At 35.9% G+C, this 16,494-nt stretch overlaps 1 protein-coding gene across 3 annotated transcripts; it reads right to left on the bottom strand.

Annotated features, from left to right (window-relative positions):
• Positions 1-574: 574 nt before the first annotated feature.
• Positions 575-6,394, bottom strand: LOC130997928 (delta(14)-sterol reductase-like). 3 transcript variants are annotated; one of them, XM_057923361.1, is made up of 14 exons: positions 6,160-6,394; positions 5,026-5,111; positions 4,826-4,937; positions 4,671-4,741; positions 4,426-4,482; positions 3,959-4,050; positions 3,464-3,511; positions 3,079-3,199; positions 2,899-2,945; positions 2,552-2,633; positions 1,680-1,756; positions 1,411-1,530; positions 933-1,007; positions 575-864 (listed from the first exon to the last, which is right to left on the bottom strand). In XM_057923361.1, exons 2-14 carry the CDS (start codon positions 5,071-5,073, stop codon positions 711-713), a joined length of 1,104 nt encoding a protein of 367 aa, XP_057779344.1. In that variant the 5' UTR covers positions 5,074-5,111; positions 6,160-6,394; the 3' UTR covers positions 575-710. The 3 variants fall into 3 exon arrangements, with proteins under 3 accessions (XP_057779344.1, XP_057779343.1, XP_057779342.1); XM_057923360.1 differs by having other exon boundaries at positions 4,820-4,937; positions 5,026-5,114; positions 6,160-6,393; XM_057923359.1 differs by having other exon boundaries at positions 4,820-4,937; positions 6,160-6,392.
• Positions 6,395-16,494: the final 10,100 nt, after the last annotated feature.

The following is a 16,494-nucleotide window of genomic DNA, read 5'->3' as shown; positions in this document are numbered from 1 at the left end:
CAACAACTTTTATAGGGAATATCGTACTATTATGGTGAAATTCATTATAATGAACCCCAAATTCTTTCCCTCAAAAAAAAAAAAAAAACAAAATTCTCTCTCAAAAAAGAGAACTTAAAAATGCCACATTGAATTCACCAATCTCAACAAAAATAAAATAAACAAATTAAAGAATCTCAGCAATCAAGCAGTAACAAGCACGAGTCTCATTCCGAGATGGCCATGGGCTGTTTGAGCCCGACCATATCGGGCCCAACTGTGCTGTGCCCGGCGCGGCATAGATTTTTGCTTAATTCATTCCATTTTGGTCCCCTTGTAATATACTACCTCTGTCCCCACCAAGAGTATACATTTCTACATTCATGTAGAAATTTCTACATGATTGTGGTATACTCTTCGTGACGGAGGAAGTGGTATTTTTATTTATTTTCGGTATATATTGATATAATATTTTATGAGTTACAATAACTAATATAAGCATAATAGCTAAATGTAATGAAATTTGACATGTGAGTAATAAATCTAGTGGGAACTCGCAAGTTAACAAAAAAGCATAAATGCTGCAAGCCAAAGAGGAAAAACAAAACCCAGTGGGTGGTTGCTTAGATATCTCTGAAATAGGTTAATTAATATATCCATAAGTCACACCCCATTCGGCAATGGAAATGGAAATAGCATCAATGGCTAATGAATAAGACAATACCTTGCACTTAATATACATATGGAAGTATCCTCCACGGAACCGTTTTCTTGTATTCAGCCCAAATGTCTTTGTATTTCTGTGCGCACCGCGTTTCGTCTCTTCTCTCTCTCCATATTAGCAGTATGAAAAGGTATGTGGGATAAAAATATGGAACTGGAGAACTGCATAGACATTGTTTAGGCATTATTTCCAGTTTTCTAATCAAGGGGAAAAAAGCATACAAGGTTACCTTATCCCACAAGGTAAACTGAAGGACAGAGCTACCAACAAGTCCCCAAGATAGTTACTGTGCCTCGCGATGCCCCTGAAAAAGGCAGAGCATGACGAATTTTATACGATGAAGCATCATATTCAAAGTGAAAATTGTTGTCATCTGAAAAATGAGCTTCATTAATACGGTTGGTTAGATAATGCTTCCAGTAACCTGACTATAGCATAGTATTTGCTGCGATTTCCATCCAAGAATGCTACAGATACAACAGTGAACTGACTTCGATAGGTTTCAAACTCTCAGGCTAAAACACCATCTGCAATGTTTTCATTTGTCTCTACTATCTTAATGGGCTTGAGATGTGCAAGGATTTAACAAGTGGTGTAAAGGGCACTAGGTGTCCGTAAGGATTGAAGATGTGTCAATTCATTATATTTCATAAACTTGTTGGAGATCAAGGAACACCAGAGGTTCCAAATAGCAGAGAAGAACATACCAATAACCAGAAGCAAGCAGCTTCCCCCCAATGACCTTTGGAGGTCTTCCCCAAATTAGTGCTTTGGGATTCTTTTTGAACACATGTTTCTGCTTATTAGCTCCTCTAAAGATCAGATACCTTCCCAAAAAATCGCAAAACAAGAAAATAGGTAAATAATTTGGCATGAAGCATCAACAAGATTGTGAAGTTTCCCGCAGGAAAGAAAGTTAGTAATGCTACTACACAGCTGCAATACAAGAAGCTATGTCTGAAATGAAAAATGTTACCCCATAAAGAAGACGAGACAGTTTGCAATAATAGCTGCAGTTGTCAGCTCCACTTTATTCCTTAGAAGCCACCAACCCTTTCAAACACAGGGAAATAAATAAATAGCCACATTTTTATTTTATTCAAAAAAAGAAAAAACAGTTGCTCGATAGTATTTATATACAAAACATAAAATTTCAATAAAATAAGTTGCAACAAATTTACAAAAAACTATTCTAGTTGTAAATAAACCACACTGTGAGGTCAGTTTTGGTGCATGCTACTTATTCAGAAAGTGAAAGAAAAACAAAGAAAATGAGTAGAACACACTAATTGCAGCAATATACCCTCTCAATGTAGTTGAATTTGAGCAAACAAAAATCAGACATTTTGAGACAGTGTACTAGTAATATTATGCGGAATACCATGGGAATAGATCAACTTTTCTTATTGTAAAGTATAATGACTATCTTGTTGCATACATAGAGTAAAGGCACAAAACACATAAGTGAAAATACTTAGCGATATAGCAGAGACAATATTGGCATTTCTAGAAAATTGCAGGTGTATAGACAATAGATAACTATATAAAACTAAAATGCAAAATATGAAGGTTATTTCATAGGAACATGATCATTCCAAAAAAACCAGTTTCTATTGTGAGCCAAAAGTATGTAGTCTGAGAAAGGGGTATTTGTCTTTGTATTAGCAATATGCATCAGTCCCAAACTAACAATGTCTCTACTCAGAAGTCTCTAGAAACTCAAAAAATTACATAAAGATAACTTATTAGAAATGCGACCTAATTGAAAGGATGTTAACGTAGCTCAGATGATTCGGAGGAATTGATAAAACCATTACATATCTTTAGCAAAAAGCTTTTGTTGTATACCTGGATACTGAATGTGAATGGTATCCAGACTATATCGCCAAACACCAGCATGAACCCCAATCTCTCAGCAATTATGTCCCATCTGAGAACATGCCAACAATTGAGGTTAGATCAACAAATTTGTCAGATGTGAATGAAATTGCTAATAACTGACTAGAGGATAGAGAACATTTGAACTTATATAGAGACGGAAGAACTTTAGTTGTAATTAGACTATTAGAGGATAAAACTCAGTAATGAGGAAATAAAGATATCTCTTATAAGTATTAAGTACAACAAAAATACAAGTTCATAAACCAGATCAGTTGGAATCACAAACACTAGCAAGAACAAAGTCATCTACTTACGTGGAGGTCATGTACTCTTCGTGTACAAAGTAATCCATAATGTATATCTGCGTTAGAAGGGAACAATGATAAGGACGTTAGCCACCCAGCTAAGAAGAAAATTCCAAAAAAGGGAGAAACAAAGAAGTAAACTAGAGAAGAAATCTTCAAAAAGTAAAACAACTTACAGTATCAACTTACAACACAAAATAGCTGGTAAAGAATCATTGATTGGCTTAAATTGCTTTCTTGAATGCATTTTACAAGAACAGAGAGATTTATAAGAAGCCATCCCAGCATACCAGCTCTAACAAAGTAGAATCTGTGGAATAAATTGTGATATTAGGATGAGATGTTATAGCTTAGATAAGTTTGTTATTTATAACAGTTCATGCAATTTAGCCTTGTAATAATTTTCTATAGTTCATAAAATGAGCATTGCCATGTCACTAAGTAAGTGCAGTTTAGAGATAAGTATACAACTAAACCTTTTAAAGATCACAATAAAATATCAAACATTATTTACTGAGTGATTTTTGGGGACTTGTAATCTCAAGGCAGCTAAGTTTCTCGGTTAGAAATGTACTTGAGGTCGAGTCCCATGAATTGAGGATTCAGCTGTATCCCAAACCACCTGTCAGATGACGTTCTGCAGATTAGAACTTGAAGTGCAAATTGATGATTGATCATTTTCCAAAAGTTGGGAAAAATTTAAACCAACATGAAAATAATGTGTCTCTAATTGTACAAAGTTCATATATAACCATTTTTTTACTTCTTTTTGCATAATTTTCTTTATGAATTACTTATTACTCATATAGGCATATCAATACTGTTCATAGTTCAACACCAATACATTTAGACATGCCAATCGGAGCAGATGTACATTGTTTTATAATTCAAAGAAGCAATAAAGATGCACATATTAACATTAACAATCATCTAAACCATATGCATGTTTACAAGCAATATGAAAAAGAATATACATTGTTTGGTATTCACAGAAGGCCCCAAACAAGCACATATGTCATAGGAGAATATATCTGTCAAGATATCCCTAGTGAAATGCTACATTTGTTACCAGTCCTCAATTAGGTTTCCTGTGGTATGAGGTTTGAAAGAAGAACTTTGATCACGGGATCTGCAGCCAACCATATAGAGAAGATTTGTTACCTGGAACAGGCACATGATATAGAAAATTTAAGAAAATTGAATAGCTACAACAAGGTGATACCAACGAGTTGTAGCTGATGGTCATAAATGATGCAAGGGAACCCTTAATGATAAATCTACAAAAGTTGGCATTGCTGCATGGTTGCATGCTTATGCATATTTGATGCACAATTGTAAAATCAAGCAACCAGTCATGTAAATGTGGCTAGATGGAGCAAGATGTTGAAAGATGCTCTAAGGCAGTAGTACTTGCATTTGAATGCAAACAAATGTAAACATATTTACATTCAACAAAAGGGTACAACATTGCTAATCTAACAATTCTGACCCTTTCACATGAAGAAAACAAAATGAGCAGCCAATCCTGAAACTTACCAGTACACTGAATACTAGTGTTGCCGATAGAAGCTCGAGACCTCTATCAGCAATAGCCTACATAGAAAAGGATACACTTCAGTATAACTTCATTCCAAAATCAACCACATATTTGAAGTGAAACATTATCAAGGATAATAATCAGGTTTCAAATTTAGGTTAATCTCGCTTAATATGCATGAAGTATAACATTAGGCCTTGAATATGAGCAATGAGTAAAAACTACAAATGAAATAAGTTCTCACCGTAGGTGATAAGAGATCCATCCAGCCACCAATTCCAAGCAGAAAAACCAATAAAACAAGCAATAATAAACCTAGAACACAAAAGCAAAGGATAAATCAAAACGAACTCAAAATCGGAATACAGAAGTGAAGAAAGCCGTATTTCAGACCATTACAACGGTAATGCAGGCGAGTTCCATCTGATAAAGTCACTCCAGGTACAATTTTACCCGGCAAAATGGATCCAACAATCACCAGATAAGTGACATATCCGAGCAGCATAGAGACCTATCGAAAATATAGTGCAAGATAATCATTCGTCAGAATTAGATGAGCGAGACAGAAATCTGTGAGTAGAGAGGGAAAGCGGAGCAACCGAAGTCCATGAAGGAGTGAAGGCGAGGAGAAGCAGACCGAGATTCATCCTCAACTTGAGATTCAATCACTATCTCCGCTTTAGGACTGCTATCAGGTAAAAAAAATGTTTGAGCTTAATACAAAACTAATGGGGAATATTTCACAGATAGTAAGTGTGTGTGAAGTTGGTTTAGCACTAATTTCTTTTTCTTTTTTTTTTGATAGGTTACACAAATAAATAATAAAATTTAAAGACCGTACCACGATGAACTCGAATCCAGGACCTTAGGCCTTGGGCATTAATCATCTATCGCTAGGCCAACACACGCACACGGTTTAGCGCTAATTTCACTCTTCAAATCTCAGTCTCATGAGTGATTAGTCAAACTAATATAGAAACCAAACTAATAATAATTATTTAATTGATAATTAAATTCATTCTTCAATATATAAGAACTAGATATGTCAATCGGGCCATCCCAACAGGTTTTGGGCCAGCCCTGTCAGGTTGTCGGGTTAATCAGGTGCGGGCTAATCGGACTGGAAAAAAAAAAAGATTCAAGTTACAAACTTTCAACCCTAACCGAAACGTTCCGGTCTCGGACTAACCCATCGGGTTAAGGGCTTAAAAATAAAATTATCATTTGACGAGGAGTCCTCCATCTTAAACGCCTACAACATAAAAAAAGGAATACAAACAAACATCAACACAAAATGGCTTCCTGAATTTTATCAAACATAATTTAGTAAAGCTTGGAATTAATAATATCTTCTTTGGCCAAATGGCAGTTTATAAATGGCAAACACTATCAGCATCATGCCATACATTATCAACATCATCCCTTCCAAATGTATAGCTCGAACCATAAGAAATTTCATGCCGTACATAATCACCATCATCCTTCCAAATCAAGCCCGATTATTCCATCCAATAAAGAAGAAAAGAAAAGATAAAATAAACTGAGATTAAGTTTATAGCTCGAGCTGATAAGAAATCAAAATCTCCAATCTAAATAAACAAATAAGAATTTCAACATAAACAATTAAACATACAGCTGCTGCATTTGCAGCAAAAAAATTATAGCTCGAGCTGATAAGAATGTGCCCATTAAAACAGAAAAGTATTTCAACATAAACAATTAAACATACATACCAGATGATAGCTGAGGCGGCTTTCGGCAGAGGCAGGGGCGGGGCGGGGCCGGAGGCCGGAGGTGGTGGTGGCTGAGGCGGCGGTGGTGCCGCAAATGGAGGCGGGGCAACTGACGGTGGTGGGCCGGTGGCGGACGGGCTCGCCGCGAGTGGAGGCGCCGGGTGAAGCAGCGACCGAGGGGCTCCCGTGGTGTCTGGTGTGCGATGCTTAATTCAATTTCTATCCCTAGATTTATTTTTATTTTTTTATTTAAGCAATCCGACGGCCAAACCCGATAATTGATGCGTCTTCGATTTTTGAGCTATTTTAGTAAGGATATCAATCGGGTCAGCCCATCGGGTTTTCAGACTAACCCTATTGGATTTCAGGTTAGTCGAGTGCGGGCTAATCGAATTGGAGATTTTTTCGGATTGTAAATCTTCAACCCTAACCCTAAACGTTCGAGTTTCGGACTAGCCCATCGAGTTCGAGATTTTTTCCGGATTACATAACATATAAAATAAGTTAATAACAATAAAATTCAGAATTTTTGTCCTCTGAGAAGTTTTTTCAGATTTTTTGTCCTCTAAAAGTTTTTCCAAACTTCAGAAGTTTTTTGTCGCTTCTTAAACTCGGAATCGTCAAGAATTTTGACATCTTCTTCACCACTCTCCATATCAACACTTGGAGATGAGTCATTCATCTTTAACACCTATATCAACACACGTTTTTCAAAAGTTGACGTAGGAAGGGATTTTGTGAATAAATCTGCCAGATTATCACAAAAGCGAATTTTATTTATTTTGATTTCACCAATCTTCTGGAGCTCATGCAGGTAAAAGAATTTAGGTAATATATGTTTTGTTAAATTTGTAATAATGTACCCGTTATTCATTTGTGCAACACAAGTAGCATTGTCCTCATATAGGACAGTGGGAGGATAACATTGTTCCGCAATCCCAGTATTAGTTAGTGCACTTTTAGAAGTACTTTGATTATCTGTATTTTGTCCATATGGAACTTCAATCCTTTGTGGTGTGCAATAGGATTTGAACTCTTGACCTTTGAAAGAAAGAATGGGGTTGTTGGAGTGATATCATCATTGGGATTATCAGCTGTATTTTGTCCATATGGAACTTCAATCCTTTGTGGTGTGCAATAGGATTTGAACTCTTGACCTTTGAAAGAAAGAATGGGGTTGTTGGAGTGATATCATCATTGGGATTATCAGCTGTATTTTGTCCATATGGAACTTCAATCCTTTGTGGTGTTGTTGGAGTGATATCATCATTGGGATTATCAGCTGTATTTTGTCCATATGGAACTTCAATCCTTTGTGGTGTGCAATAGGATTTGAACTCTTGACCTTTGAAAGAAAGAATGGGGTTGTTGGAGTGATATCATCATTGGGATTATCAGCTGTATTTTGTCCATATGGAACTTCAATCCTTTGTGGTGTGCAATAGGATTTGAACTCTTGACCTTTGAAAGAAAGAATGGGGTTGTTGGAGTGATATCATCATTGGGATTATCAGCTGTATTTTGTCCATATGGAACTTCAATCCTTTGTGGTGTTGTTGGAGTGATATCATCATTGGGATTATCAGCTGTATTTTGTCCATATGGAACTTCAATCCTTTGTGGTGTGCAATAGGATTTGAACTCTTGACCTTTGTATTTTGTCCATATGGAACTTCAGGTGTGCAATAGGATTTGAACTCTTGACCTTTGAAAGAAAGAATGGGGTTGTTGGAGTGATATCATCATCGGGATTTGTGGGAGTGATATCATCATTGGGATTATCAGCTGTATTTTGTCCATATGGAACTTCAATCCTTTGTGGTGTGCAATAGGATTTGAACTCTTGACCTTTGTATTTTGTCCATATGGAACTTCAGGTGTGCAATAGGATTTGAACTCTTGACCTTTGAAAGAAAGAATGGGGTTGTTGGAGTGATATCATCATCGGGATTTGTGGGAGTGATATCATCATTGGGATTATCAGCTGTATTTTGTCCATATGGAACTTCAATCCTTTGTGGTGTGCAATAGGATTTGAACTCTTGACCTTTGAAAGAAAGAATGAGGTCTTATCCACTGCACCAATTCATAATTTGTGATAGTTTAGAACAAAAAAAAATTATAGACACTTGTAATTTATATTTAAAAAAAAGAACAATGATAATAAATTAATTCTCAACCTAGGCAATAATTAACGACACCTAAAGTAAACTACTAACTCACATTATAGCAAAAAACAACAATAATAAGTCAATTAGTTTCAATCCATAAAAAAGTCCAATAAAAAGAGTCTAAACTCCACCAACAAGGCAACAAACATAACATAATATAAAGTAACACAAGTCTAATGTTCAACACTAACAACAAAGAAATGGATTCACGGTAAGACACTTCGGCTTGTCTGACTAGGAACATCTCCACTACTTTCTCCACGAACTCTATGTCCTCCACTCATCCCAAGTTGTGTCAAAACTGATAATTTTTTAAAATTAAAGAAAAAGAATAATTAGCATATTTATTAAAATTAAACAAAAAGAATAATTAGCACATTAAAGTACTCACCCGATTCAAACTCCTTCTCTAACTCAATCTCAGACACATCTTCTTCATCTTGGAGAAATTTATCCGATGAACTAGATTTGAGCCAATTCTCAGCGCATATCAAAGCCTCCACCATATTAACAGTCAACGAGCTTCTAAATTTAGATAAAACACGACTACTCGTGCTAAATGCAGCCTCAGAAGCAACGCTCGATATAGGGATAGCCATGATGTCCCTCACCATCTCGGATAGAATAGGGAAGCGCGGGCTATTTTTGGACCACCACTGTAGGATATCAAACTGATCACCCTCAATAGCTTTGTTCTTGTATTTCTTTTCAGCAAAGTACACAGTAATATCTGACATATCGCCTGCATCTTCATCTTCACTATCATCATAAATAACATCAACATGGCTTCGAGCACCACTAACTCGAGGTTCAATTTGAACCGAAGAAGGTGTATTGGCAAGTGCTTCATCAGTTGAAGCAAGTTGTTTCTTGTAATACTCAAACAACTCATTCAATGAGTTGCGCACCTCCCCCAACAATTCAATCGCTCGCTGAGGAGCATAAACTTTCTTCAAACACTTTTCCACATGTGTGGTCTTCTGTCTCGGGTCCAACAATGCAGCAATGTAGAACAACTTGTTCATTCTCGGATTCACTTCATCTTCTTCCAACCAATACTTTCCAAGCTTCTTCTTCATCTCATTGGCCATGACCCTAATCTCAGCATCTTTATCCATCTGTAATTGATTAATGAACTCTAAGATATAGCACATTTCCTTGAAAAAAAGATGGGCCGAGACATATGTGGTACCTGAGTAAAGAAGTGTCAAATTATGAAATCAAAGATAGAGCATATTTTATTTGAAAAATAAATGGGCTGAGACATATGTGGTACCTGAGACAAGAAGTGTCAAATCATGAAATCTGCCCAAATAATCGCAAAACATCTTGACTTTAACCTAGTCACAGCTGTCGGGGACTCCAATTGTCATGTCTTTGTACTTCTTTTGATTCAAATCATGTACAAATTCCTTATTTACATTCACATGTAGATTGAAGACCTCAACATATGGCACAGCAGACTCGAGCATCAAATATGTAGAGTTCCATCTCGTCGGCACATCCAAAGTCAAAGACTTGCTGCAATCAATCTTCAAGGCCTCCACATAACCTCTAAACCTGTCCGTTCTAGATGGTGATGCCTTTATCCATTTGACGGCTTCTCTTACTCGTCTCACGGACATGCCAATCTCATCCAATCCATCCTTCACAATCAAGTTTAGGATGTGAGCAACACAACGCATATGCAAATACTTACCACCAACAACACTTGTCCACCACCTCTCAAAGTCTGGCTTCATGTACCTAATTGCAGTATCATTTGCCGTTGCATTCTCCATCGTGCAACAGAGTACCTTATGCAAGCCCCACTCCTCCACGGATGATATGATTGCAGTAGCAAGATCATCACCTGTGTGACTAGTGCACTTGTGAAAACTGATTATCTTTTTATGCAATTTCCAGTCCTTGTCAATGCAAAGTGCTGTGACACAAATAAAATTTGTGTTGTTGATCCCTGTCCAACAATCAGTCGTGATCGACACTCGTCCCATGCCTTTAGCTTGAAAAAAAGTTTTCAAAATCACCTTCCGCTCCAAAAATAATCTCACACAATCAGCTTTTACTGTTTGTTTGCCCGGGATCTTGAACATAGGACATGCAGCCTCTATAAACATCTTGAACCCCTCACGCTCGACAAATCTAAATGGAAGTTCATCCATGATGATCATCTGACACAATGCCATTCTAACGACATTTTGATCGAATTTCCAACTTGTCAACGACCCTGTTCCATCAGTAGTGGGTTGTAAGTTGAGAACCGATTGACTAGTTGTTGCTTTATGCTTCTTCAAGCACGAAGTAGTATGATTCTTCAAAGCAGTGGTGCCGTTTTTATTCGGGTCAGCCCTTATTAGTCTGCCACACCGTTTGCATTGCCCTTTCTTAATCTTATCATCCCATTCTCCATCCATAAGCTGAATATAATCAGCCCAAACATTGGACCTTGTCCCTGAAGATTTCCGAGCTTTTTTTGCCTTTGGTTCTTCAACTTCTTCACGTGCATCTTCTTCGAGTTCACGTATTTCAACTTCCTCAAACATATCATCGTCTTCAATTCCAAGCCTATTACTAGCTTGTTGTGTGATAGATTGTGATCCATCTTCAACTCTCTCCATCTAATTGAGAAAAACAAGAAGTTAGTAAGTGAGAGACGCTACTGTTTCTTAATCATTAATAAATAAATCAATATTTGATTTGTAATGCCACTTAGTTAACAATGTCGCTGATTACATGTAACTCTAAGTCAAAATTAAAAAAATGAGTTCCAATCTCAAAACTAACACTATTTGCATTACTCAATTAGCTGAAGTGCCACAGCTGCTGATACACCAACAAGAATTTTCACTCAAAAACACCCAAATTCAGAATTCCAAAATAAAATAAAAATTATTTATACAGTTATACTACTATGCGGCTGTGCCAAAAGTTCTTAAATAAAACAACTATGAGCTAACAACTACAAAACTACTCAATTAGTAACGAATGAATTAAAATCTGGTAATTTCTCGTCCTCTCCTTAATTTATGCAAAATGATTTTTGAGGATAGGTAATAGGTTAACACCAATCTCAAAATATCAGATGTTATACTCCAATCAACACCAAATGCAAATGTTAACTTATACGTGAAACGTGATTATCTCAAAACTAGAAAAAAACTTACCTTTCAAGTTTCAAGGGCGTGTCTCGCCTGAACGGGATTGCTGCGGCGGCGCGGCACCGGTGGGGGTGGCTGGGACGTCGGGGACGCGCCTGCTGAAAGGAATGGCAAAAGCAGAAATCGCCGCAGATAGGGATGGCAACGGGCCGGATCTGGATCGGGTCTGGCTAATACCAGATCCAGATCTGTTTTTTTATATACCAGATCCAGATCCATATCCAGATCCGTGGATCTGAAAATTTTGGATCCAGATCCGTCAGATCCGCGGGTCCACGGGTCCAGATCCATGGATCTACTATTTTTAAATTAAATTAAAAAAATTTCACAAAATCAACAACATTTAATTTTCATAATGAAAAATATAACACAAAATACTTTTATCTAATTAATTTTAGTTTTTATTCTTTTGAATATAATTTATTTATTATTTTTAATTTAGTTAATATTATTAGTAAACTAAATACTCCCTCCGTCCCCAAAATAAGTTCCTCTTTGGGGACGGCACGGATTTTAAGGAAAATGGTAAAATGTATTGATAATGGAGAAAAATATGTTATAATTAGTATTGGGAGTGGTGAAAAGGTGAAAACGTGTTATAATTAGTATTGGGAGTGGTGAAAAAGTGAAAGGTAAGAATAAATAAAGTATTATTAGTGGTGGGGTAGTTGTCCAAAAATAGAAAGAAAGAAAGATGAACTTATTTGGGGGACGTCCCAAAATGGAAAAAGAGGAACTTATTTCAGGGACGGAGGGAGTATAAAATATAAAAAATATATATAAAATAAAAAGGATCCACGGGTTGGATTTGGGCCGGATCCGGATCTAAAATTTCAAGATCCAGATCCGTTTTCAAAATTGAGATCCAGATCCGTCGGGTCCAAAAATTGAGATCCAGATCCGTAAAAACGGATCTAGATCCACGGATCTGGACCGGGTCCAAGATCCACTGCCATCCCTAGCCGCAAACGACAAGAAACAGAGAAAGACGGAAATAAGGGTGGCTGGTTCGTTAGGATTTCAGGGTCCAGCGGCGGCGCCGGTGGCCGGTAGGAAGAGGTGCCGGTGGCCGGAGGGAGGCAAGGCCGACGGGAAGAGGTGTGGAGGCGCAATGGATAGAGTGGAGGAGGCTGGAGGCGTGGAAAATGCCCTAGCTAGCAGCTGTGTTTCCAATTCCAATTCCATGTAAATTATGTAATACAATTACAAAATACAAATTTATTAATTAATCTAATATTTGAACCGGTTAATCGGTTTAACCGGTTAACCGACCGATTAACTACAAACATACTAACCGAAAACCGAACTAAACCGGGAAAAACCGATTATCGGTTAACCGATAATCAATTTTTCCCGGTTCGGTTACGGTTTTAACCGGATAATCAAAATCGGTTTACCAGCCCTAATATTGCAAGTTAATTATCTTTTGAACTTCCAGTTCAGATTCATTAGTACGTGGATCTAAATAGCAAAGATTCTTTTCATTCCATGAAATTTCTCGACATTATGTTGAAGTTGGACTTTTGTCTTTCCCTAATGTCGGGAAATGATCTTCATCAAAAATACAGTCAGCGTACCGAACAGTAAATTGATCCTCAATCATGGGTTCAAGAAATTTAACTATAGATGGAGATTCATAACCCACGTATAACCTAGCTTACGCTGAGGGCCTATTGTGGTACGTTTTGGTGGCACTATGGGAGTATAAACTCCACAACTAAATATTCGCAGATGGGAAATGTTTGGTTCTTTACCACGTACTAATTGTATTGGAGAATATTCATGATATGCAGTTGGTCGGATTTGGAGCAAATTTGCAGCATGCAAAATCACATTACCCCAACAAGTAATAGGTAAGTTTGATTTTTGTAGCAATGATCTAGCTACTAGTTTTAAACGTTTGATCAATGATTCAGCTAGACCATTTTACCTGTGGACATATGGAACATGATGCTCCACTTTGATACCCAATGACATATAATATTCATCAAAAGATTTGGATGTGAATTCACCGACGTTGTCCATTCGAATGGACTTTATTGGGTCATCGGGAAATTGAGCTCTTAAATTGATTATTTTGGCAATAAGCTTTGCAAATGCTTTATTGCGAGTAGATAATAAGCATACATAAGTCCATCGAGTAGAAGCATTAATCAGGACCATAAAATATTGAAATGGTCCTGACGCCGGGTGAATTGGTCCACATATATCTCTTTGAATTCGTTCAAGAAAAATGGGAGATTTTAATTTAACTTTGGTACGAGAAGGTCGTACTATAAGCTTACCTTTTGAACATGCTTAACAAACAAATTCATTTGAAGATGATAGATCTTTTGTTTGTATATTGTGTCCAATAACATTATTAATAACCCGACATATCATATTATGCCCAGGATGACCCAATCGTTCATGCCATAATATAAAAGATTTTGGGTTTTTAAATTTTATGCTTAACGCAACATGATTTGTTAGGTTTAATATGAGTATAATACAGCCCAGAGGAGAAAGAAGGGAACTTCTCAAAAATTTGTTTTCTACATCCAACATTCTGAGTGATGATCAGAAATTCATTGTTGTTATCGGTTTAAGTTTCAATGTGAAAACCATTTAGTCAGATATCTTTAAAACTAAGAAGGGTACGTTTTGATTGGGGATACAAAAGTGCATCGTTTATAATTAATTTTGTACCCATAGGGAGTATCAGAGAAGCTCTTCTGGAGCCAACAATAAGGATATTGTCATTTGCAATCATAGTGACGCTCCCTTTTTTTTCAATAAGAGTTTGGAAATATTTTCTATCAATAAGTATAGTATGTGTTGTGGCACTATCCACTAGACACAATGTACTTTCATTCTCCATGAGTTGCATGTTTGAGTTTGACATTCTAAAAGCAAAGAAGTAGAATATACATCAAGAAAATAGCAAATAAAGATAGCAAATAGTTCGCAACAAGTGAATTCACTTTTGTTGATATCAGACATATTCAAAATATATATAACAATCAATGAGAGAAAAATAATAATTTCAATTATCAAGAGAAAAATTACAATTATACACAATTATATTTCAACCAATTCATTTTAAAAATAACAAACAATAAATGTTATAATTGGGAGACGATCCTCAAGATGTATTAATTTCTATCACATAGGAAGAAGATCCTTAAGAAATGAATACATCTATCCCAATATAAAATCTCGATATCAATAAAATCACAATTCAAAATATACACATAAATGCATAATGCTAATAAAAGAAGCATATATGCAACATAATTCATAAGTTCATAACCGCTCAGACTCAAATATACACCTATGAGCCGTCGTTTTATTTAATGAAAATGTATCTTACTATTAGAACCAAGTCAAACGAAACCCTCCAAATATATTTATATATAAAGAGTATTTCCTCCTGCCTCTAAGTTTCATCCTACACACATGTTTTAAGAAATCTGAAACTCACGGAAATAATAAAATAGTCGTTTATTTTGTTGGGTTCGCCCCTTTTTAACACCATTTACTCGGAATTATGTGTGCTTAATTACGTGGTCTGATGGTGTTACAGAGAAATCTGGTCTGGATATCAAAGGACAATAGAATTTGAGACTTTCTTAAGGTTTGAGATTCCTTCTCACCCAAAATTGCACAAAGGACAACTGAAAAATGGGCTTCGCTATCTTATTCTACCAAATAAAGTCCCTCCTAACAGGTAATCTTATTTCGCAATAACTTCTATGGACATGATAAATGCATTTTTATATGATTTAAGAGTATATTGTCACATTATGGAGAATGCTTGAAAAATCTGAAAAATAAGCATGATATTTAACAGTTTACACATGATTTCAAATATCCTTTTTTTTTTTTGTAGGAATCAAGAACCAAATATCAAATATTCCTATTCACATGAAGTTATATCATCGACTATCGATTCTTCACTTAAATACACAATTATATTTTCTATTTTCAAACATGTTGTATCATAATTAAAACTCCTTAATCGATACACCTAATCACGCTAAACACATTTTTCTAGCATAATATGCACGCATTATCACAAAGCCACAACCTCACACCGCTGGGAATAAAACCCAATTCCGCAAAGCCATCTCAAATACCAATTCAACACACGATTTTTCCATTGCAATAAAAACACTATTTTTCTTATGGTTTATCTCTATGTTCACTCAATTGGCTAGAGACTCGTGCTGATAACGTGTTGTAATATTCCCTTGAACAAGCAATTCCAAAGTAAAAGAATAAAAGATTCAGAGAGAAAGAGGAGAGAAAAACAGATTATGTATTCTCATTAACTGAAATTACCGTTCCATCATATATATATATATATATATATATATATATATATATATATATATATATATATATAGGGAAGTGATACCGTGAGAACACCTCTTAAAATAAAAAATAAGTATAGGAATATGAATTTTATGTAGAACAAATATGAATTTGTTGTATAAAGGTATGAATTGCGAAAAATAAATTTTTGCTTCCTTTGGAATTCGAACTTAGGACCATGAATTCATCCAACAGGATGATGAATCAACCGTAGATCTTGATGATCTAAGTAGGATGTGGTTTTAGAGAGAATTACATTATTTGTGAGAACGTGAGAACCATCAAATCTAATGCATTCACTGTAAAAATTAATGCATTCGCTGTTAAAATTAATGCACTCAAAAAAATAAAAAAATTGCTCCCGTCAGGATTCGAACCCAGGATCTGCATTCATCCAACAAGATGATGCATTCACCATAGATCTTGATGATTGAATGACTGAAAATAATATATATATATATATATATATATATATATATATATATATATATATATATATATATATAGGGGTGAGATCTATGGAGAATAACCCCTTAGAGCACTCCCAGCAGAAATCCCAAAATTATGCTCATATATTCCTCCCTAAAGCTTCCCTATTTAATTTTAGGATCTCGATTTTATAAATGCATACTCCAGATCTCCTATTTTCT

The sequence above is a fragment of the Salvia miltiorrhiza genome, chromosome 8 (assembly GCF_028751815.1).
Source record: "Salvia miltiorrhiza cultivar Shanhuang (shh) chromosome 8, IMPLAD_Smil_shh, whole genome shotgun sequence".
Taxonomy (NCBI): domain Eukaryota; kingdom Viridiplantae; phylum Streptophyta; class Magnoliopsida; order Lamiales; family Lamiaceae; genus Salvia; species Salvia miltiorrhiza.
Note: the sequence above shows the minus strand (reverse complement) of the source record. Positions and strands in the feature narration are given on the sequence as shown.

Bases quoted from the DNA above. Each gene is read 5' to 3' on its own strand.
- LOC130997928 (XM_057923360.1), bottom strand. From the start codon at position 5,073: ATGAATCTCGGTCTGCTTCTCCTCGCCTTCACTCCTTCATGGACTTCG. The intron at 3,512-3,958 runs GTAACAAATGTA...GTCATCTGACAG, and splicing joins GGAAACCTAATTGAGGACTG to GTGGTTTGGGATACAGCTGA. The intron at 3,200-3,463 runs GTACATTTCTAA...TTTATTCCACAG, and splicing joins TTCATGGGACTCGACCTCAA to ATTCTACTTTGTTAGAGCTG.